Genomic DNA, 22,649 nt, shown 5'->3' with positions numbered 1-22,649 from the left:
TCCCCCCCACTGTCATATCCATGTCATCTCCCCCCCACTGTCATATCCACGTCATCTCCCCCCCACTGTCATATCCACGTCATCTCCCCCCCACTGTCATATCCACGTCATCTCCCCCCCACTGTCATATCCACGTCATATCCACGTCATCTCCCCCCCACTGTCATATCCACGTCATCTCCCCCCCACTGTAATATCCACGTCATCTCCCCCCACCGTAATATCCACAGACATCTCCCCACTGTAATATCCACAGACATCTCCCCCCACTGTAATATCCACAATCACCCCCACTCTAATATCCACAATCACCCCCACTCTAATATCCACATCTCCCCACTGTAATATCCACAGACATCTCCCCCCACTGTAATATCCACAATCACCCCCACTGTAATATCCACAGACATCTCCCCCACTCTAATATCCACATGTCCCCACTGTAATATCTACAGACATCTCCCCCACTGTAATATCCACATCTCCCAGTCAGCGTGCCACTCTGGGGAGCTCATCTAGGCCGCCGGGTGTACCAAGATGGCCGCCGCTCCGGAGCTAGGCCGAAGCCGCGGCCTTTCCTATGGCCGCAATCCACGAATTGCGTGGTGTGCCGATCCGAACACGGCGACCCGTTCGGATCACGGATCAATGATGACCTGTTGCACCCCTTAAGGTAAGTGAACCAGCAATGCGCTAGCTTAAGGGAACCTTTTTAGAAAATAAAAAAACAAACCTTTACAACCCCTTTAAACCAGACCAAAGATAATCTAAGAAACAGCAGACAGACTGAATTGGCTGGCCATCACAATAAAGAAAATTGAGCATACGTATCAATGCAAAGTCTTTAACCACTCTATCAATATATTGGTTCAGCCCAAATTTTCATCTCTCTTACCTCCATCTACTATGGCTTCATAGGAAACTTCTAAAAGTAAGCGGAGCTGTGGGTCCATGGTGTGAGCTTGCTTGGGGTGGACACCAAAGAATGACGCATCAAATTTGTTAATTTCTTTAAGTTTTCCATTCCTGGCTGGCAATCCGTACAGACCTGAGGAACAGAAATAAATGAATACGATTAAAGGGAGGGACTTCTTTTGCACCCGTGATACAACATTGGTGACCTTAACCACTTGACCTCCAGAAGAGCTCCTAGTCCTATTAGTACATTGATCTTATGGAACATACTTGTTACTTCCTTTACCTGCATGAGTCTTACTGGTGTAAAAAAAAAAAAAAAAAAATATATACAGAGCAAAATGTATTTAATAAATGTAGAGGCTCTGACACTGAGGAGAAAAATGACTGCAGGTATGTGATGCAGGCTCCTAGGGGGCGGTCTATCAAGGTATCATGGGCCAATAGGAATGTGTGTGGGTGGGGCTGAGAGGCAAGCTCTTCCCTAGAAGTGTTAAGGCTTCACCGGTCATTATGGCTGGGTGTTTGATGGTGAAAGGCTGCTGCAGGTATGTTCACCTCTAGGAGCACGCACATCTTACATACAAGAGTTTGCCCCATTTCCCACCAGCAGGGCCGTCATCAGGGGGGTACAGGCAGTGCAACTGTAAGGGGCCCGGATGGCATCCCCCTTTAAATTTTGTTCGTCAAGACCCGAAGCCCCCCCGACCTCTAAGGCCTCGTACACACGACCAAACATGTCTGCTGAAACTGGTCCGCGGACCAGTTTCCGCGGACATGTCCGACCGTGTGTAGGGCCTACCGCACCGGATTCCTGGGCTAGCGGACAGGTTTCCAGCGGACAAAAGTTTCTTAGCATGCTAAGAAACTTGTCCGCTGGAACCATGTCCGTCGGACATGTCTGATGGTCAGTATGACTCATCGGACATGTCCGCTGGTTATGACGTTTAACCAGCGGCCCGAAATCCTGCGCATGCGTCGAATTGATTTGATGCATGCGTGGAAGCATTAAACTTCCGCGTCAGAGAATGTCGGTGTCGTATACGTCACCGCGTTCTCTGTCCACGGGGATTTTGGTCTGATGGTGTGTAAACACATCAGACCAAAACATCCCAGCAGACATGTCCGATGAAAACGGTCCGCGGACCGTTTTCATCGGACATGTCTGGCCGGGTGTACAAGGCCTTAGGGGCCCGGTGGTCCACAGAGGCCCGGATGGCATCCCCCTTTTTTTTTTGTGGTCAGCCCCCCAAAGCCCCTTCCGACATCTAAGGGGCCCGGCATCCCCCTTTTTTTCCCCCCAGTTTCTCAAATCGTGGCGTCCCCCCCTTCATTATCAATTCGCAGCCCCCCCGCTTGCAACAATTCCCCCCCCCTTCTCAACTTGCGACACTCCCCCCCCCCCCCCCTACACTTCTCAACTTGCGACACTCCCCCCGCTTCTCAACTCAATTTGCGGCGGCATTAAATTCCTGATGGAGGCCCTGCCCACCAGCGACAACGTGACTCACCTGGCTTCCACCTTCTGTCATCCTCTGTGACCAAATCCACTCCTTGTATGAGGTTGTCCCAGAACTCCTGTAGATTGTCTGATTCTGGGAGCCTCCCAGCCATTCCAGCTATCACTATTTCCTCCATGGTCAGTCTGTGGACAACAAGAAGACTTCAGGGTCAACATTTGTAGTCAACAAAAAAACAAATAAATTATTCAGTAAAACAATATTGCACAGTTTGAGGAAAGGCATAGTCCGTTTTATATACAGAGCCCTCACAGTACGATGAGTGGGCGTTTACCAAACCTATAGAAAGAGTCTCGGGACTCTTCTGATCAACACTTTCACCAATGCCCCCTTTCCTGATGGGTTACATAGTAGGTGAGGTTGGAAAAAAAAAGACACAAGTCCAACCTATGTGTGTGATTATATGTCAGTATTACAGTGTATATCCCTGTATGTTGTGGTCGTTCAGATGCTTATTTAATAGTTTCTTGGAACCATCGATGCTCCCTGCTGAGACCACCGCCTGTGGAATGGAATTCCACATCCTAACCGCTCTTACAGTAAAGAACCCTCTACGTAGTTTAAGGTCAAATCTCTTTTCTTCCAATTTTATTGAGTGGCCACATGTCTTCTGCAAATCTTTTTTTATCCCTATTGTGGGGTCACCAGTACGGTGACCCCGTCTCTTCTCCAGAGAGGAAGAGTTCAGCGCTCACTGGGTTGACCATCTGGGGAATCAAGGAGAAGGATGAAGGTGTTGCCTAGTAAGTCACAAGGCTCTCTGTAGCTTCAGGAAACATGCACCACTCTCCACTATAACTGAATCCCATAGAAACCTGATATGTGTGAATCAGGAGAAGACTAGATGGAGCTGATGGTCATAGTAAATCTGCATTTGTTTCCAATGATCACCATCTCCATCAAGTGGCCATTATGTGGTATTTTCCTAAATCACACTTTCGACCAAGAGAGTGGACTTCATTATGGAGATTGTGTGTTATGTCAGGCCCTCTTTTGGGAGAGATGCGACTGGCAACTCCTTATCCTTTCCCCTTGAACCTCGGATTACGAGCATAATCCGTTCCAGGAGGATGCTCGTAATACAAAGTACTCACACATCAAAGCGAGTTTTCCCATTGAAGTCAGTGGAAACGAAAATAATGTGTTTCGCATTGACTTTAATGGGATGCAATACTGAATGCAGCCAGAGGTGGGGGGTGCCAGAGAGCGCCAAAAACGGCCGAAAAGTCCCGAGGATACTTTTAGCTGGATTCACGTAGGGCGGCGTATGTTTCAGCCGGCGTAGCATATCGTATTTACGCTACGCCGCCGTAAGTCAGAGAGGCAAGTGCTGTATTCACAAAGCACTTGCCTCTAAGTTACGATTGCGTATCGTAAATGGGCCGGCGTAAGCGCGCCTAATTCAAATGAGGAACAGGGGGGCGTGTTTTATGTTAATGTATCGTGACCCAACGTGATTGACGTTTTTAACGAACGGCGCATGCGCCGTCCGTGGACATATCCCAGTGTGCATTGCTCCAAAGTACGCCGCAAGGACTTATTGGTTTCGACGTGAACGTAAATTACGTCCAGCCCCATTCACGGACGACTTACGCAAAAATTTTCAAAATTCGACGCGTGAACGACGTCAATACTTAACATTGGCTAGGCCAGCTTTTTGTTGGACTAACTTTAGGCCTGAAAACGCCTTACGTAAACGGCGCATCTTTACTGCGACGGGCAAGCGTACGTTCGTGAATAGGCGTATCTTGCTGATTTACGCACTCTAGGCGCAAATCAGCGTTCACGCCCCTAGCGGCCGGCGGAACTAGACAGCCAAGATACGACGGCGCAGGCAGTCGTATCTTAGCTACATTTAAGTGTATCTCAATTTGAGAATACACTTAAAATGTACGACGGCTTAGATTCCGAGTTACGACGGCGTATCTACTGATACGCCAGCGTAACTCTTTGTGAACCTAGCTATTTGGCTCGTTTCCTGCACCCCCGCACCTCAGGCCAAATGAGGTACTGCAGGCCTATTTAGCTTGAATTCTGCTCTTCTTGCGAGTCAACACTCGCAAACCGAGTCAGAATAAAAAAAAAAAAAGAAGAATAAGTTGCTCGCAAATCAAAAACAAGTTACTCTTAAACCAAGGTTCCACTGTGTGTAATATATATATATATATATATATATATAATCTCGTGGGGGTCAATTTGCTACAGACAAATAGGCTGTACACCTTCTAAGGGAAGTTGCATGGGAACAGCCTATTCTCCCTTAGTATATCAAAACCAAAATAGTCTTTTCCTTATTAGAAGGGGAACATTTGACACCACAAGATGAAACTTGGTTTTCTTCCCAGCACCAAGACTTGGAAGGTTGTATCATGCGATTTCCAGCACGGCTATAGGGAGTTGTTGGATGCAATATACACAGACGCAGTGATGGTAACTTTATATTTTTTACACTGTGGTGTAACTTGGCAAGCAGGTATGAGTTTTGGAATTGCATGTTCATGCGAAGGTTACTAGCATTGCAAATACTGTACAGTCCCGATAAGATTTTCCATGCTTCCATAAAACCACAAATCCAATACTGTATATTAAAACCCTCATCTAATGGGTGATATTTCAATGTATGCCTTGTATGGGGCCACATGAACCTCCCTACTCCATATTCATAGCAAGAGGCGTGTTACTTCCTGTCCCACAGCGGAGAAACCCGCCTTCCAAACTTGCCGGTAGGTTAATTGGCTCCTGTTGCGGCGTTTTTTACCGCGGTTTTCGCTGGAGGGGTGATTTACACATTGTCGGCTATGCCGAACGCCGAAGCCGCCTGAAAAAAAAGGGTCAGGGACTTGTTTTGAGCTTCAGGCGTTTCGCGTAGAGATGTGAACCATCTCCATAGAGAACAATGTTAAATCACCCCTCCAGCGTATTTTAGGCTGCAATAGCGTGGGGCTTCAGGCGTTAAAACACCTAGGTGTGAATGGAGCCTTAGGGACCTTACATTGTAAGCTCCTTGACGCTCTTCTCTTCCATAAAGGGCAGATTTGTGGAGAGACCACTAATAGTTGTCCTGTGGACAGATTCTCCCCCCTGAGCTGTGGATCTCTGCAGCTCCTCCAGAGTTAACATTGGGCCCCTTGGCTGCAGTTTGCGAGAAGCCATGTGGGGGACACAACAAACATGTGGAAGAAGGTGCTCTGGTCACATGACACCAAAATTAAACTTTTTGGCCTAAAAGAAAAAAATGTTATGTGTGGCGGAAAACTAACACTGCACATCAACCTGAACACACATCCCCACTGTGAAACATGGTGGTGGCAGCATAATGTTATGGGGATGCTATTCTTCAGCATGGACAGGGAAGCTGGTCAGAGTTGATGGGAAGATGGATGGAGCCAAATACAGGGCAATCTTAGGCCCCGTACACACGTCCGAGGAACACGACGGGCAAAACACATTGTTTTGCTCGTCGAGTTCCTTGTGAAGCCGCCGAGGATCTTGGCGAGCCAAGTTTCCCATTGACTAACGAGGAAATAGAGAACATGTTCTCTGTGGACTTTGCAAGTTGCTCCAGAGTTTAGTAAAAGATGGGAAACTATGCTGACTTCAATCATGCGCATGCAAAAATTATGTTCCCCCCCCCCCCCTTTTCTTTGATTGGATATTCTTTGCAAAGCGACGCTTTACCTCATTTACTAATCTCTGGAGCAACAGCACTTGCAAAGTGCCCAGTCTCTTTGACTTTAGTACATCAACCCCTATAGATCATCCTACTATCAGCCAAGCTTCCGTTGTGTCCCACCCTTGTCCAGGGTGCTGAAAAGCAAATTCACTAACACTCGGGGGTTTGATTCCTAAATGAACACTATACCCAAAACACAAAGAAACATTTGGGGTTGATTTACTAAAGGCAAAAACACAAAAAACTTCAAAGCTTAGTAAATGAGGCGGAGCTATGCCAACTTCCATCATCCAATCATGTGCAAGCAAAAATGCTGTTTTTTTTGTTTTTTTCTTCACTTTCCATGCATGTGTTCGGGCATTAATTGCAATTTAGTGCAAGGGCCTACCTGATTGGATACAGATTGATCGAATAGTTTAGGCAGGTCCTCATATTACATCCAATGTTGGTTGTACGTCAGATTGTAATGTGTATGGTGACACTTTGGCTGATTTACTAACAGCAAATAGACAGCGCACTTTGCAAAGTAGCTATACCTCCGGGGGCGGACTGACAACTCATGGGGCCCCCGGGCAATAGGAGATTATGGGGCCACGCAGTATATATATATATATACATATATATATATATATATATATATATATATATATATATACATACATATATATATATATATATATATATATACACACACACACACACACACACACACACACACACACACAGTAAACATACAATACACACACACACACACACACACACACACACACACACATATAGAGAATACATACAATGGCCCGGATTCACGTAGCACTTACGCCGACGTATCTTGAGATACGCCGCGTAAGTCTATCTATGCGCCTGACTCTGAAGGCAAGATACGCCTGAAACTAGGCTTCATCCGACCGACGTAACTTTCCTACGCCGTCGTATTGTGGGCGCATATTTTACGCTGGCCGCAAGGGGCGCTCCCATTGATTTACGATTCGAATATGCAAATGAGTGAGATACGGCGATTCACGAACGTACTTGCGCCCGGCGCATTAGTATACGCGGTTTACATAAGTTGTACATCTGGCGTAAACTTATTCCCCATATAGGAGGCGCAAGTCATGCAAAGGTATGGACCAAGGAACACAGCCGTCGTATTTTACATGGTACGTGAATATGACTGGGCGTAGGTTACGTTCACGCCGTAGGCAGCGATTTGACGTATCTTAGGCAGTTGTTTCGACATGATTCTGAGCATGCGCACTGGGATGCGGCCCACGGGACGGAGCATTGCGCCGTACGTTAATTGTATCTTTATGACGCTCAGTCCATCATTTACATGGGGTCACGCCTCATTAGCATGGCTCACGTCCACTTCCACCTACGCTGGCTTACGCTGAGGAAACCCAGCGTAGATTTGTGGGCGAGTGCTCTGTGAATACTGTGCTTGCCTCTGTGCGCTGCGTCGGCGTAGCGTATATTCGATACGCTACGGCGGCATAAATATGCGCCAATGTATGTGAATCTGGGCCAATATATATATACACACACACACACACACACACACACACACACACACACACACTATACATACAATACACACACTAAAAAAAAAAGTTTTGGAGAGGTGGGGCAGCTAGAATATTGGGATAAAAAAAAATGTACATACTGTCCCTGGTTTTACTGAGGCTGGCAACCCTGATGGGGCCCCCTGGTGGCATGGGACCCTCGGGCAGTGCCCGAATGGTCAGTCTGTCACTGTTTACCTCATTTACTAAGCTCTGGAGCAACTGCAGTCTATTTTCATTTGGTAAACCAACCTCATTGCATGTGTTTTATAACAGAGCTTGCAATGCCATGTATGGATGTTGCTACTCTAGTTGTTACAGCGTGTTATCTGTTGTAGTAATGTTCTATGTAAGACGCAATTGTAGGTAATAGGAGGACACAAAGTCACAGTTCTTAGTTCTCCTCTGTTGGTTTATCGGAGAGGAAGGGAGATAAGTACAGGAAAGGATTTCTTCCTGTTATATCGCCTTCGTTTTCAATATCTTCCTTCTCATAATCTCTTGTAACCCTGACATTTTCACCCAGGGATATTACAATCCGAACCCCGGGATAAGCAAATATTGTCTAAATACACCAGCTATATTCTTTGTTGAAATCCGGTGAGCTTTGTTTATTTCTTCCAGATTTTTGCATTTAATCCAGTGTGAGACTTTTCCTCAAAGACCGCTCACTGCTGCTCTCTCTCTATGAGCAGGGCGACTGGTCTGGTCTCCGCCCCCTCCTATAGTTTTCTGCAGGCAGCCTGTAAGGGAGTGGACTACTAGGCCCCTCCCACAGCTCTGCTCTCTGCACAGGCTATGCACCGCATCTCTCCTTCCATTACATGGTAATATCTGGGTTTGTGAACCCATTAGGTGCACACAAAGGGCATTTATATCCTTTGTGGCTATTAATGAATATATTTTAACCACTTCCCGCCCGGTCAATAGATAATTGAAGTCCAGCAGGATAACATGCCGGCACGCAGCACGGCGATCGGTGATGCGGGGTGTCAGTCTGACATCCTGCCTCTCCGATCTCGGTAAAGAGCCTCCGGCAGGGGCTATTTACCACGTGATCAGCCGTGTCCAATCACAGCTGATCACGATGTAAACAGGAAGAGCCATTGATCGGCTCTTCCTCACTCGTGTCTGACAGGCGCGAGTAGAGGAGAGCCAATCGGCGGCTCTCCTGACAGGAGGGTTCGTGCTCATTGTTGCCCCCCCCCCCTCAGATGCCCACACTGGACCACCAGGGAAGCCTTCAACATGTGGATGGCCAGGTACATCCCCCATGGCCATCCACATGTTTCAAAACATGCCCAACATGTGCCAATCAGAGCCCACAAATAGGCACTGACTGGCACCATAATAGCACATAAAAAAAAGTGATGCCCAGCAATACCACCATAGTAATCAGTGCCACTCATCAGTGTCCCTCAGTGCCACCCATAAGTGCCCAGTGCCACCCATATGTACCCATCAGTGTCGCCTATGAGTGCCCATCGGTGCCGCCTCATCGGTGCCCATCGGTGCTGCCTTATCAGTGCCCGTCAGTGCCCGTCATTGAAGAAGATAAACTTATTTACAAAAAAAATTTACAGAAACAAATAAAAAAACGTATTAAAAATAAATAAATTAGATATTATATATAAATATATATATATATATATATATATATATATATATATATATATATATAAATAAATAAATCAATCATCTGTCTTTTTTTATACGTTGCGCAAAAATCGCAGTGGTGATCAAATACCACCAAAAGAAAAAGTTTGGGTACAGTGTAGCATGACCGCACAATTGTCATTCAAATTGCGACAGCGCTGAAAGCTGAGAATTGGCTTGGGCAGGAAGGTGTGTAAGTGCCTGGTATTGAAATGGTTAATGAAGGTTTATTTTATTTTTTTATGCCTTTTATAGAGTATTCGAGTTGATGAAAAAGATGTAATTTAAAAACACAAAATCCCTGTCATGACATTCACTTATCGTAATCGGTAATGTTTAAGTAGCTTAAGCAAATATTGAAACTACACACTTGTATATATAGGTTTAAAGGCAAGATAAAGTGTTGTAGTATGGTTACGGAGTTGTTTTTTTAACCTCTTCTGGACCGTCCCACGCAGATATACTGCGGCAGGGCGGCCCTCCTGAATGAAATCTGTGCCGCTGGCGACCCTCTGTGATTGGACACAGCAGGAGCCAATCAGCGGATCTGTCTTCCCCCAGTCAAAGCACCCCCCCCCACAGTTAGAAAGCACCCCCTAGGCACACATTTAACCCTTTGATTGCCCCTGATAATAACCCCCTTCCCTGCCAGTGTCATTAGTACAGTGACAATGCATATTTTTTTTTAGCACTGATAACTGTAATAATATCACTGGTCCCCAAAAAGTGTCAAAAGGATCACTTAGTGTCCGATTTGTCTGCCGCAATAAGGCTTCATTTCCACTGACGTTTTTACAGCCACTTTTCTGAGCGTTTTTTACAGCTTAAAAGCTGCAAATGGCATAGGCGTTTTTGAGCTGTAAAAAAAACGCAGGACCAGGGCGTTCTGAAGCTCCAGAGTAGAGCTGTAAAAACGCCAGACGTTAAAAAACGCTCAAAAACTCTACCGCGGCATTTTTAAAGCTGCAGCTCACAAAAAAAAATGATTTTGTAAAAAAAATAACAAAAAAACATGGACAGGCGTTTTTAAGCTGTAAAAACGCCAGTGGAAGTTAAGCCTAATTGTACAGCATTACAGGCCTCTCCTACCACCATCCAGAGTACTGTGCAGCATTATAGGTCTCGTACCACCATCCAGAGCACTGTGCAGCATTACAGGCCTCCTCATACCACCATCCAGAGTACTGTGCAGCATTATAGGTCTCGTACCACCATCCAGAGCACTGTGCAGCATTACAGGCCTCCTCATACCACCATCCAGAGTACTGTGCAGCATTATAGGTCTCGTACCACCATCCAGAGACTGTGCAGCATTACAGGCCTCCTCATACCACCATCCAGAGTACTGTGCAGCATTATAGGTCTCGTACCACCATCCAGAGACTGTGCAGCATTACAGGCCTCCTCATACCACCATCCAGAGTACTGTGCAGCATTATAGGTCTCGTACCACCATCCAGAGACTGTGCAGCATTACAGGCCTCCTCATACCACCATCCAGAGTACTGTGCAGCATTATAGGTCTCGTACCACCATCCAGAGACTGTGCAGCATTACAGGCCTCCTCATACCACCATCCAGAGTACTGTGCAGCATTATAGGTCTCGTACCACCATCCAGAGACTGTGCAGCATTACAGGCCTCCTCATACCACCATCCAGAGTACTGTGCAGCATTATAGGTCTCGTACCACCATCCAGAGACTGTGCAGCATTACAGGCCTCCTCATACCACCATCCAGAGTACTGTGCAGCATTACAGGCAACACAGCCATCTCTCGGGTTTACAGAGAACGGCCTAAAAAAGAGAAAATATCCAGTGAGCGGCAGTTGTGTGGTGGATTGGGAGATTGACATCATGGATGTGCAGCCGACTAATCTGCAGCAACTGTGTGATGTCATCATGTCACTATGGAGCAAAATCTCTGAGGAATGTTTCCAGCACCTTGTTGTATCTATGCCAAGAATGAAGGGGGTCCAACCCGGTACTAGCAAGGTGTATCTAATAAAGTGGCCGGTGAGTGTATATATTTTTTCTTTATTATTATTTGTTATTTTTTTTTCCCCCAGGGAGGTGGAGTCACCCTTTAAGCACGGCGAGGGTGATGTTGTCTGGAAGGCGGTGAATGTTTGGCAGACAATCCCGCCGCCTGGCAATGCAGAAGAGCTGAATGACTTTAGCTGCGTATTACGGGAGCACAAAGGGTTGTTGATGTAGCAGTGGGGCCCCCGTTTTCCTTGGTCATTCCGGGACACGGACGGATGGGGGGAGAATTTTTACCCAGGATAACGAGTAGCTGGAGCCGACCACCAACCAAGGACGGCATTTTGTATCTGAATGCACATGGCACTGAGCACCATCTTAGCACATGGACCCATCGAGACAAAGAAAAAAAAAAGTCTCTGTGCCGCGTCTGGCCATAATATTGTACTGAGCCGGGGGATTAATCTCAGCCTACAAAGCCGTTCTGTTGTGTGATGACTACATCATAGAGAAGAAGGAATCCTCTCACCGGATGAGCCGGCGGTGGGAATGTACAACCTCACAGTCATGCCGGTTTAACCGCTTGCCCACCAGGCCAATTCTGACATTCCTCTCCTACATGTAAATATCATTTTTTGCTAGAAAATTTACACAGAACCCCCAAACACTATATACCGTATTTATCGGGGTATTGCGCGCTCCGGCGTATAGCGCGCACCCCTAATGTGGACCTGCATTCCTGTAAAAAAAACATTTTAGTACTTACAGTTTTGGGGTCTTGCGCGGCGTCCGTCGGCGGCCTCGTCGGGTCCGGTGTCCGTCTGCGGCTTCGGTGGTGTCCTCCCGCGCTGTTACCTGTCGAATCGCCGCTTCCCGCGCTCAGTTTGAATGCCTGTGCCAACATGTACCGTCGTGCAGTACACTCGGCTTCGCTCGTGCTCACGCTCTGTGACGTTTATGCGTGAGCACGAGCGAAGCCGAGCCTGGCCGAATGTAGCCGAGTGTACTGCACTCGGTATATGTCGGCGCAGGCATTCAAACTAAGCGCGGGAAGCGGGTATGGGCGTATATCGCGCACCCACGATTTTCCCCTTATTTTAAGGGGAAAAAAAGTGCGCGGTATACGCCGATAAATACGGTATATGTTTTTTTTAGCAGAGACCCTAGAAAATACAATGGCGGTCATTGCAACTTTATCTCGCACGGTATTTGCGCAGCAATTTTTCAAACACGGGGGGGAAAAAACTGTTTCATGCTTTATGTGAAAGATAATGTTACGCCGCATAAATAGATACCCAACATGTCACGCTTCAAAATTGTACACGCTCGTGGGATGGCGCCAAACTTTGGCACTTAAAAATGCTCTAATTTTTTTTATTGGTTACATGTTTTGAGTTACACAGAGGAGGTCTAGAATTATTGCTCTCGCTCTAACGTTCGCAGCGACACCTCACATGTGTGGTTTCAACACCGTATTCATATGTGGGTGGGACTTACGTATGCGTTCGAGCACACGGGGATAGGGGTGCTTTAAAAAAAATGTTGGAGGTTAGAAGCACTTTGGCGGCTGAAGGCTCTGCAGTAGACTTAAGGTCATTGCAGTAGGAACTGTAGAACACTGTTGGAGGTTGGAAGCACGTTGGGGGCTGAAGGCTCTGCAGTAGACTTGAGGTCATTGCAGTAGGAACTGTAGAACACAATTGTAGGTTGGGATCACTATGGGGAGGCTGAAGGCTCTGCAGTAGACTTGAGGTCATTGCAGTAGGAACTGTAGAACACTGTTGGAGGTTGGGATCACTATGGGGAGGCTGAAGGCTCTGCAGTAGGCTGAGGGGTACTGTGGAGGGTTGGAGAGCACAGTGGGAGGTTGGGGGGGAAGTGTAGAACACAATTGTAGGTTGGGATCACTATGGGGAGGCTGAAGGCTCTGCAGTAGGCTGAGGGGTACTGCGGAGGGTTGGAGAGCACAGTGGGAGGTTGGGGGGCAGTGTAGAACACAATTGTAGGTTGGGATCACTATGGGGAGGCTGAAGGCTCTACAGTAGACTTGAGGTCATTGCAGTAAGAACTGTAGAACACTTTGAGGTTGGGATCGCTATGGGAGGCTGGAGGCTCTGAAGGAGGCTGGGGGTTACTGTGGGAGGTTGGAGAGCACTGTAGGAAGTTGGGGGCAGTGTATCACATTGTTTGATGTTGGAAGCACTATGGGGTACTGGCACTATGGAGGGCAGCGTGAGACACTGTTGGAGGTTAGGGAACTGAAGGGGGAGGTGGGCTGAAGGATCTGCAGTAGTCTGGGGGCCACTGCAGGTGGAATGCTGGGTGGCACTGTATGAGGCTGAGAGAACTTTGGAAGGTTGGGGGCCATATGGGAGCTGGGAGGCCCTCTGGGGAGGTTAAGGGATCTACAGTTGGCTGAAGGGCCGATAGTGGGGGGGAAGATTGCCACCCTTCAGCAGGCCGTGGTGGTTGAGAACCACTGGTCTAGATGACCAATACTTCCAATATTTTTAGCAAAGAACAGAAGACTGGGGACCACTTGGGACGGCTCATGAATTGCGTAGTCCGAATTTCACTGTTTAATCATCACTGCTCTGAGAAATCATCTATTTCTCGCGCACCTAGAAATCTCCTCGTAAAGCAGATCTATTCCAGATTCCAGATTCCAGGGTCGCCTTCTTTCACATACAAATATTCTCTGACAAGTTGGGAGTACAACAATCGCCCTTTTCTATGCAGGAATGAGAACAAACCTCTTACTATGCGCCGGCCGTATATTTGAAGGCCAATTTGTGTGACCGTTACGGAGGGTTCTTGTGGGAATTCTGCCGAGGATAATCAGCACACTTCTTGTGTGTCATGTTCATGAACCACAACGGGTCCAAAACTGCTATTTATTCCCCAAAATGCCTGTAGATTCCATGAAAATCATAAAACTGGGCAGAAGAGAGGGGGCCGAGTACTTCAAACCAGAGCAAACGTTGAGCCATCACCAATAGCAGCCATACAAAATCTTAAATTTTTTTTTGGGGGGGGGGGGGGGGGGGGGGTATTTGGTTGTGACGGAGAAAACCATCTTTTGCTCTCGTCCTACAAGCCTCACCCTCCAGGACCACAGAGTTCCTCCATCACCAGGAATCTTTGATTTCCCAAATGTAATAGATTTTGAATCCAACTTCTGCCTAAAGCTCATCACACATTACAATTTGATTGTACAATCTCCTTTGGGCTCCTGATCTATGCCAGAGAGTGTAAAGTTGCATCAAAGTCGCATTCGTTGGAATGGAGCCTTATGCCCCGTACACAGGGCCGCCATCAGGGAGGTACAGGCATTACACCTGCAAGGGGCCCGGTTGGCCCCCCTCCCGTTTTTTTTTTTTTCTTGCATTACAGGCCCGAAGGGAGCTGTTCAACGTCCACAGCAATTTGAATGCCATATGTCAAGTTGGCAGGTGGCACCACCTATCAGACTTGGCCATTCAAGTCAATGGAACCTCCCAGCAATTGCGAGCCAAATTGCTTGATACCTCCCATTGAAATCAATGGAAAACGCATCACAAACGCACAGCGATTGCATTTTTGGCGTGCAGTTTCAGTCACATGTTTCACAGGTGCATGCTGGGAGTTAGACAAAAACTCATCAAAAAAAAAAAAAACACGGAGCAGTGTGAAAGGGCCCTAATACTAAGTATAGACAGCCTGCCAATGTGCATCAATGCATGTGTGTTTACCTGCACTCAACGCAAACTTTGCGATGTGAATGGGCCTCTTAGACTATTAGGCCCCGTACACACGATCGGTCAAAACCGATGAAAACAGACTGACCTTCAGTTTCCATCGGTCCAAACCGATCGTGTGTGGGCCCCATCGGTCAGCTGTCCTTCAGTTAAAAGCCCACGCATGCTCAGAATCAAGTCGACGCATGCTTGGAAGCATTGAACTTCGTTTTTTTCAGCACGTCGTTGCGTTTTACGTCACCGCGTTCTGACACGATCGGTTCATTAACCAATGGTGTGTAGGCACATCAGACCATCAGTCAGCTTCATCGGTTAACCGATGAGAACGTGTTTACGCGGCCTTAGACTATTATCAAAACAAAAATCAGGCCAAATACGGATCGGGTTATTAAACTAGAGATTACCAATTCTAAAGCCGTTTTAACCACTTGCCTACCGGGAACTTTGCACTTTAATTTTTCTCCTTCACTGATGTGCGCTGAGAAGGTGGCACCGAGGAGGCAACACTGATAGGCTGCACTGAGGAGGCGACACTGATGGGCGCGTATGAGGAGGCACTGATGGGCTGCACTGATGAGGAGGCACTGTGGAACCCAGAATCCCTTAGAAAGTATGGGAGACTTTTGCTTCAGCTCCCCATGCACTTCTTATGTCTAAATCACTCTGTGTCCATTAGGGGCATAGGGTGACTGAGAAAATATATCTTGGACTACTTCAAATGGGACAGTAATATTTATCCACAATATCTCCCAGGATATATATAAAGACTTTTCTTGTTTTTTTTGATTCTGAACTCAACATGTTAATTGAAAGAGGCTGATGTGTTCAACTCCAGCCAACTGTCTGTCTGTTATAATGTAAATGAGTCCTTTTGGGTGCAGATCCCCCCCCCCAATACTTACCTGAGCCCCCCTCTCCATCCAGTGATCTGCAACAGAGGCTCGGCTGTCTCAGGACTCCCGCACATTGCCTCACGCAGCAGCAGTAGCAATTGGCTCCAGCTGCTTTCAAACACAGCCAGTAGGCCAATGAAGAGAAAGCAGAGGGCGGAGCCGAGCCACCCTCTGTGTGTGAATGGACAGTGTCCATTCACAGGAGTGCAGCCTGCTTGAGAGAGGCTTACTATTGGGGGGCACTCGGGTTGGGGGGGGGGGGCAGGACCGCCGGCTCCAAACCATGTTTGTGCATTTTTGCTGCGATTTACAGTCATGAACAGAGTGGCTGCGTTTCTGCCTGAGTTTCTTAAAGCGGAGCTCCACCCTAAAGTGGAACTCCCGCTGATTGGAAACCCCCCCCCCCCCCTCCGGTGTCACATTTGACACCTTTCAGGGGGGAGGGGGGTGCAGATACCTGTCTAAAGACAGGTATTTGCACCCACTTCCGGCCACACAGTCTCGGCAGACTGCGGGCATGACGTCTCCTCCCGTCCCCCCCGTTGGGTTCTGGGAACACTCGGCTCCCAGTACACAGCGGGAGCCAATCAGCAGGCGTAGCGCGACTCGTGCATGCGTCGTAGGGAACCAGGCAGTGAAGCCGGAGCGCTTCACTTCCTGGTTCCTTTACTGAGGATGACGGGGGGGGGCAGCAGAGTAACGAGCGATCGCTCGTCCTCTGCTGCGGACGGCGATGGATTCCAGGACAGGTAAGTGTCCTAATATTAAAAGTCAGCAGCTGCTTTAAACTGCGTAACGTGAACGCAGCCCTATGACCCATTCATACCACAATTTCTGCATTCTGGATCCTTAACTGCATGCAAAATGTTGAAGCTTTCTGGTGCGTCCCCCCCCCACTCCCTCTCATCTAAGTTGATGTGCATTTTGTTTGTGTTCTATACATAAAAAAAATTGCAGCATGTTCATGTGAACTAGGACCATTGGAATACATGGAAAGCACCAAGATGCAGTCCATTGCATTTTTTTTTTATTCTGCACCAAAAACGCATGCACAGCGTTTTCCATGTACTCCAAGGGCCCTCATTCACACCAGTGTAGTAAACAAATGTAGCCGGCTCACACCACATAAATTCAGCCCTGATGTGTTTTTTTCCTTCCCCCCCCCCCCCCCCCATCTTTTTTTCCCCCCTCATTTTTTTTTTTTGTGTGTAATGCATTTTTTATGCGTTTTGCCACATTCCAGGACAGTTTCTTGCAGAAGAAAAATGCAGCATGTTCTACTTTTTGTTGACTGCACTGGTGTGAACTTGAAATCCATGTAATGGACTGTCCATGCATTTTTGATCCTGAAATAAAATAAAAAAAATCCCAGCAGTCATGTGACGGGGGCGGACCAGGTTCTCTCGATTACTAATACTACTCATGATAAGAAAGGTGTTTTTTTTTTACTCAAAAATATACTGTGACTCCGTTACGCTCACATGCGTCCTGATGACTCATAAGAAGTGCAAACTCTGACATAGATATAAGCGAATGACATTTAGTTTGCCAACTAAACAAACACCACGCTTTTCCCTTTTACAATATACAATTTTCACCCAACGCTGCATCTCAGTGCTGCAGATCTCCTGCAAACCTCTTAGCAGCCATTTCCTGTCTACATGCATTCCAATGATGGCTGCATAACATAAGTCAGGACAAATTTCCTGATTGGTGACAACAGTGGGCCATGCCTGACCAATGACTGTCAGCCATAGACAAATTTATACTACACGAAAAGAACGCAGGAGACCTGATGACAACGTCTTGTCCACAGAACAGGAATGGAGGGGAAATCTTCCAATGGGGACAACCAGGGATTCCCTCACTTTAGAGGGATTTCCTCTCACTTCCTGTTGTGGCTGTAGGACAGGAAGTGAAGGGAAATCTCAATGGGACACAGAAGGCAAAAATAATAATAATAAGAAATAATAAAATATAGGGGTTATACTCCTCCCTTACTTTACCCAAAAATAAAAAATAAATTGCCTTCAGGTCTACTTTTAAAGGTCCACTCTCAGAATAAATCTTCCTATTTGCACAAGTCCATTCATGACTAGTTCAAAGAGCATCCTACGAATAGCAGCAACCCACCGACCAATCAGAACTGACCACTCATCAGTCTTATTAAATTCTGATTGGCTGTGGTGGACAACATTTCTGATTATTTTTTTCACGTTTATACAAAGCAGTAAATCACAGCTCACTTATGAAATGTCCTTTTTCTTCTACAGAAGTAAATGAAACTTTGGCAGTCTAGAGCCATCTCCTGTAGTACTTGACCATCTCCCGTAGCATGTCCGCAGTCTCTGACCATCTCCTGTAGTGTCAAACCAGGTCCTATGGCATTTCCACAGTCTCTGACCATCTCCCGTAGCATGTCCGCAGTCTCTGACCATCTCCCGTAGCATGTCCGCAGTCTCTGACCATCTCCCGTAGCATGTCCGCAGTCTCTGACCATCTCCCGTAGCATGTCGGCAGTCTCTGACCATCTCCCGTAGCATGTCCGCAGTCTCTGACCATCTCCCGTAGCATGTCCGCAGTCTCTGACCATCTCCCGTAGCATGTCCGCAGTCTCTGACCATCTCCCGTAGCATGTCCGCAGTCTCTGACCATCTCCCGTAGCATGTCCGCAGTCTCTGACCATCTCCCGTAGCATGTCCGCAGTCTCTGACCATCTCCCGTAGCATGTCCGCAGTCTCTGACCATCTCCCGTAGCATGTCCGCAGTCTCTGACCATCTCCCGTAGCATGTCCGCAGTCTCTGACCATCTCCCGTAGCATGTCCGCAGTCTCTGACCATCTCCCGTAGCATGTCCGCAGTCTCTGACCATCTCCCGTAGCATGTCCGCAGTCTCTGACCATCTCCCGTAGCATGTCCGCAATCTCTGACCATCTCCCGTAGCATGTCCGCAGTCTCTGACCATCTCCCGTAGCATGTCCGCAGTCTCTGACCATCTCCCGTAGTCTCAAAACCATGTCCTGTGGCATTTTGGCAGTCTAGGGCCATTTCCTGTAGTCTCTGACATCTCTTTCCCTCAAACAATAGGTGCTGGAACTCAACCACGACCCCCCAAAACCCTTCCAACCAAACAGACCCTCCAAATGAGATCAAATAGTGGGTGTGGTCAGTCAAATTTCATGAACAGCAGGATAGTCTAAAAGAGGCATTAAATACCAGGATTGCATTACATACAGAGTGCAGAGGGGGGGGGGGCTTACACACAGATTGCAGAGCTGTCACTTGTAAACACAGAAACCGGACTTCTGCGTTTACAAGTGATTATGATGAGCAGACCCCCCCCCCCCCCCAAGGGTCTGAGCCAGAGGTGGTGGAACCAAGTTCCAACAAGTTCCCCCTGAAAAAAAAGCCCTGCTTGTAGCATATCCGTAGTCTCTGGCCATCTCCTGTGGTACTGCCACAGTCTCTGGCCATCTCCTGTGGTACTGCCACAGTCTCTGGCCATCTCCTGTGGTACTGCCACAGTCTCTGGCCATCTCCTGTGGTACTGCCACAGTCTCTGGCCATCTCCTGTGGTACTGCCACAGTCTCTGGCCATCTCCTGTGGTACTGCCACAGTCTCTGGCCATCTCCTGTGGTACTCCCATAGTCTCTGGCCATCTCTTTAAGCTGGCCCGCAGTCTCTGCCCCTGTCCAGTTGCATTTCCACAGGCTCTGACCATCTCTCGTAGCATGCCCGTAGTCTCTAATCATGTCCACAATCTATCGTATTGTGTGTTTGCTGTTTCTTTCACTGAATATTATGTGCGTCCCTTCGGGGACATCAGGGGCCACTGCTGAGGGCCCCTATATCAAGAAAGTAGACAACCACTAATATACAGCATAGCACCGTAGAGGACGACGGTTTAATTACTTGACTGCATTATCCAATTAGAAGCAGAGTACTGCGCCATCCTGATGTCACCGGGTAATAACACTGGAGTAATGGATTCTGCACCCTGCCCGTCACATTCAGCATCCTTCCAGCCACCCACTTAGCAGGCCTCCATGCCATATGCCAAGGCATGCCAAGGCCATCACGTTCCCTACTTCTAATCCCATCATTTCCCCCCCCTCAGCCACACCTGGGATGGGATAAAGAAGGGATCTCGGCTCATTGTCCTCCATCGCTGCCTCTAGGCTGGTACAGTCTGGCTGCGCCCCTCCTCCACCCTACTCCATTTTTTTTTTTTCCCTGTGAGTCGGCACAGCCTGCCCTACTTCTCTCTGCATTGTGCATCACAGGGGTCCTACAGCAGCATGCACAGTGCACCCCCCCCATAATAATCCTTAGCACAGGAACCCGCCCGCCCCTGGCCCCAGGCCTCCGAGGTGTCATTATATCGTCATTTATCAGGCACACCTTGCTGCACAGCAACACCGATCACCATAACCAACTGCCACCCCCCGCAGCACAGCACCTTCCATTCCATCCATTGTATCAATGGCTGACCAATCAGCAGCACATTCTAGCCCAACATTAACCCTTTCCTGGTCAATCATCGAAAATTAACCTTATAATAGAATGAAAAAATAAATAAGTGTTCCATGCATAGGAAATTCATCTGAACCATTGCTGCAGGACCTAGGGACAAATAGGCAGGAGCCTAAAGATCCAGCACTGCATTGAGATGGTAGAGAACACATCCTCTACACAGTAATCTAGGGGCCCATCACTATGGTGAGATCCAGGGACAGATCCATAGCAGGAGGCCAGGGATCCAGCACTGCAGGATCTAGAGACAGATCCATAGCAGGATGCCAGGGATCCAGCACTGAGATCCAGGGACAGATCCAAAGCAGGGGGCCAGGGATCCAGCACTGAGATCCAGGGACAGATCCAAAGCAGGGGGCCAGGGATCCAGCACTGCAGGATCTAGACACAGATCCATAGCAGGAGGCCAGGGATTCAACACTGAGATCCAGAGATGGATACATAGCAGGGGCCCAGGGATCTAACACTGAGATCCAGGGCCAGATCCATAGCAGGAGGCCAGGGATGCAGCACTGAGATCCAGGGACAGATCCATAGGAGGAGCCCAGGGATCCAGTACTGAGATAAAGGACCAGATTCCTCAGCAGGAGGCCAGGGATCCAGCACTGCAGGATCTAGAGACAGGCCCTCAGCAGGGGCCCAGGGATCCAGCACTGAGATCCAGAGATAGATCCTCAGCAGGGGCCCAGGGATCCAGAGATAGATCCTCAGCAGGGGCCCAGCAATAGATCCTCAGCAGGGGCCCAGGGACCAGCAATAGATCCTCAGCAGGGGCCCAGCAATAGATCCTCAGCAGGGGCCCATGGGTCCAGCAATAGATCCTCAGCAGGGGCCGAGAAATCCAGCAATAGATCCTCAGCAGGGGCCCAGAAATCCAGCAATAGATCCTCAGCAAGGGCCCATGGATCCAGCAATAGATCCTCAGCAAGGGCCCATGGATCCAGCAATAGATCCTCAGCAAGGGCCCATGGATCCAGCAATAGATCCTCAGCAGGGGCCCAGGGATCCAGCAATAGATCCTCAGCAGGGGCCCAGGGATCCAGCAATAGATCCTCAGCAGGGACCCATGGATCCAGCAATAGATCCTCAGCAGGGGCCCAGGGATCCAGCACTGAGATCCAGAGACAGATGCTCAGCAGGAGCCCAGGAATCCAGCACTACTACTGTATGAGGCTCAGCCAACTGACCTGGGGTAGAGATCTTATACAGTGGATTAGGGATCTTGCTGTGAGAAAAGGACAGAGATCTAAAAGGGATCCGACACTGTAAGGGACGATCCTAGTAATCAGGGGATCCAGTACTTCTATGGGATCTAGTACTCTCTATGGGATCCAGTACTTTCTATAGGATCCAGTACTTTCTATGGGATCCGTGGACCGAGATCTCATACAGTGGAGATCCATCCATGGATGGTGTGAAGATCAGGGATCTCTATGGGTAATGTTGGGTGACGGGAGACAGATGATCCCAGGATCCAGCCATGTTATAGGATGATTTGGGACAGAGATCCAGATCTGCATTGTGATGATCCGGGGGAGGACAGATGGTGCGGAGGAGCTCAGAGATCCATCATGGATGATGGAGATCTATAATAAGATCCAGCAGTGCTATGAGATGATCCCTCCTCCCCCTCCCCCGTACCTGTGTGTCCTCTCCCGGCCGGTGCTCCGGTGTGTGTCCCAGGGATGATGTGTGAGGTGGTGGGGTCGGTGTCTCTCCTCCTCCCCGGTGTGATGTCTCTCCTCTCCGGCTCCTCTATTTAAATGACAGACATCCTCTCCCGGCCACGCCACATGGGCTGACAGCTGTGTGTATCCGCCGACCAATCAGAGGAGAGGCTGGGCCCGGCTATGGGGTGATCCCGGCCCTCCCCAAAGAAGGGGGGGACACACATCGGAGATCCCACACTGTGACTGCATGGCTGGGCCCAGGAGCTAACAATCACTCACATCCGGGGTTCTACACCATCCCTCCACATACACACATTATCAGCTTTTTCTTTTTGCAGATGATGGAGAGTAAGGATAAGGACACACACTGTACAATACTATATACATCTACTATATATATATATATACACACACATCTACTATATACTTCTCATCATCATATATATCTACTACACACAGCTCATATATACACCTCATTATATATATATATATATATATATATATATATA

The 22,649-nt window shown here is 48.1% G+C and overlaps 1 protein-coding gene across 1 annotated transcript in view; it reads right to left on the bottom strand.

Annotated features, from left to right (window-relative positions):
• Positions 1 to 22,287, bottom strand: part of FASN (fatty acid synthase) — a 93,555-nt gene extending 71,268 nt beyond the window's left edge. The window contains exons 1-3 of the mRNA XM_040330786.1: positions 22,112 to 22,287; positions 2,427 to 2,560; positions 896 to 1,048 (exon numbers count right to left, since the gene is read on the bottom strand). Coding sequence (XP_040186720.1) covers positions 896 to 1,048; positions 2,427 to 2,553 — 280 coding nt within the window. The 5' untranslated portion in view covers positions 2,554 to 2,560; positions 22,112 to 22,287. The remainder of the gene's footprint in view (positions 1 to 895; positions 1,049 to 2,426; positions 2,561 to 22,111) is intronic.
• Between the last annotated feature and the right edge of the window lie 362 nt (positions 22,288 to 22,649).

This window comes from Rana temporaria, chromosome 12, assembly GCF_905171775.1.
Source record: "Rana temporaria chromosome 12, aRanTem1.1, whole genome shotgun sequence".
Lineage (NCBI taxonomy): Eukaryota > Metazoa > Chordata > Amphibia > Anura > Ranidae > Rana > Rana temporaria.
The sequence above is the reverse complement of the archived record's forward strand: the minus strand, read 5'-3'. Positions and strand labels throughout refer to the sequence as shown.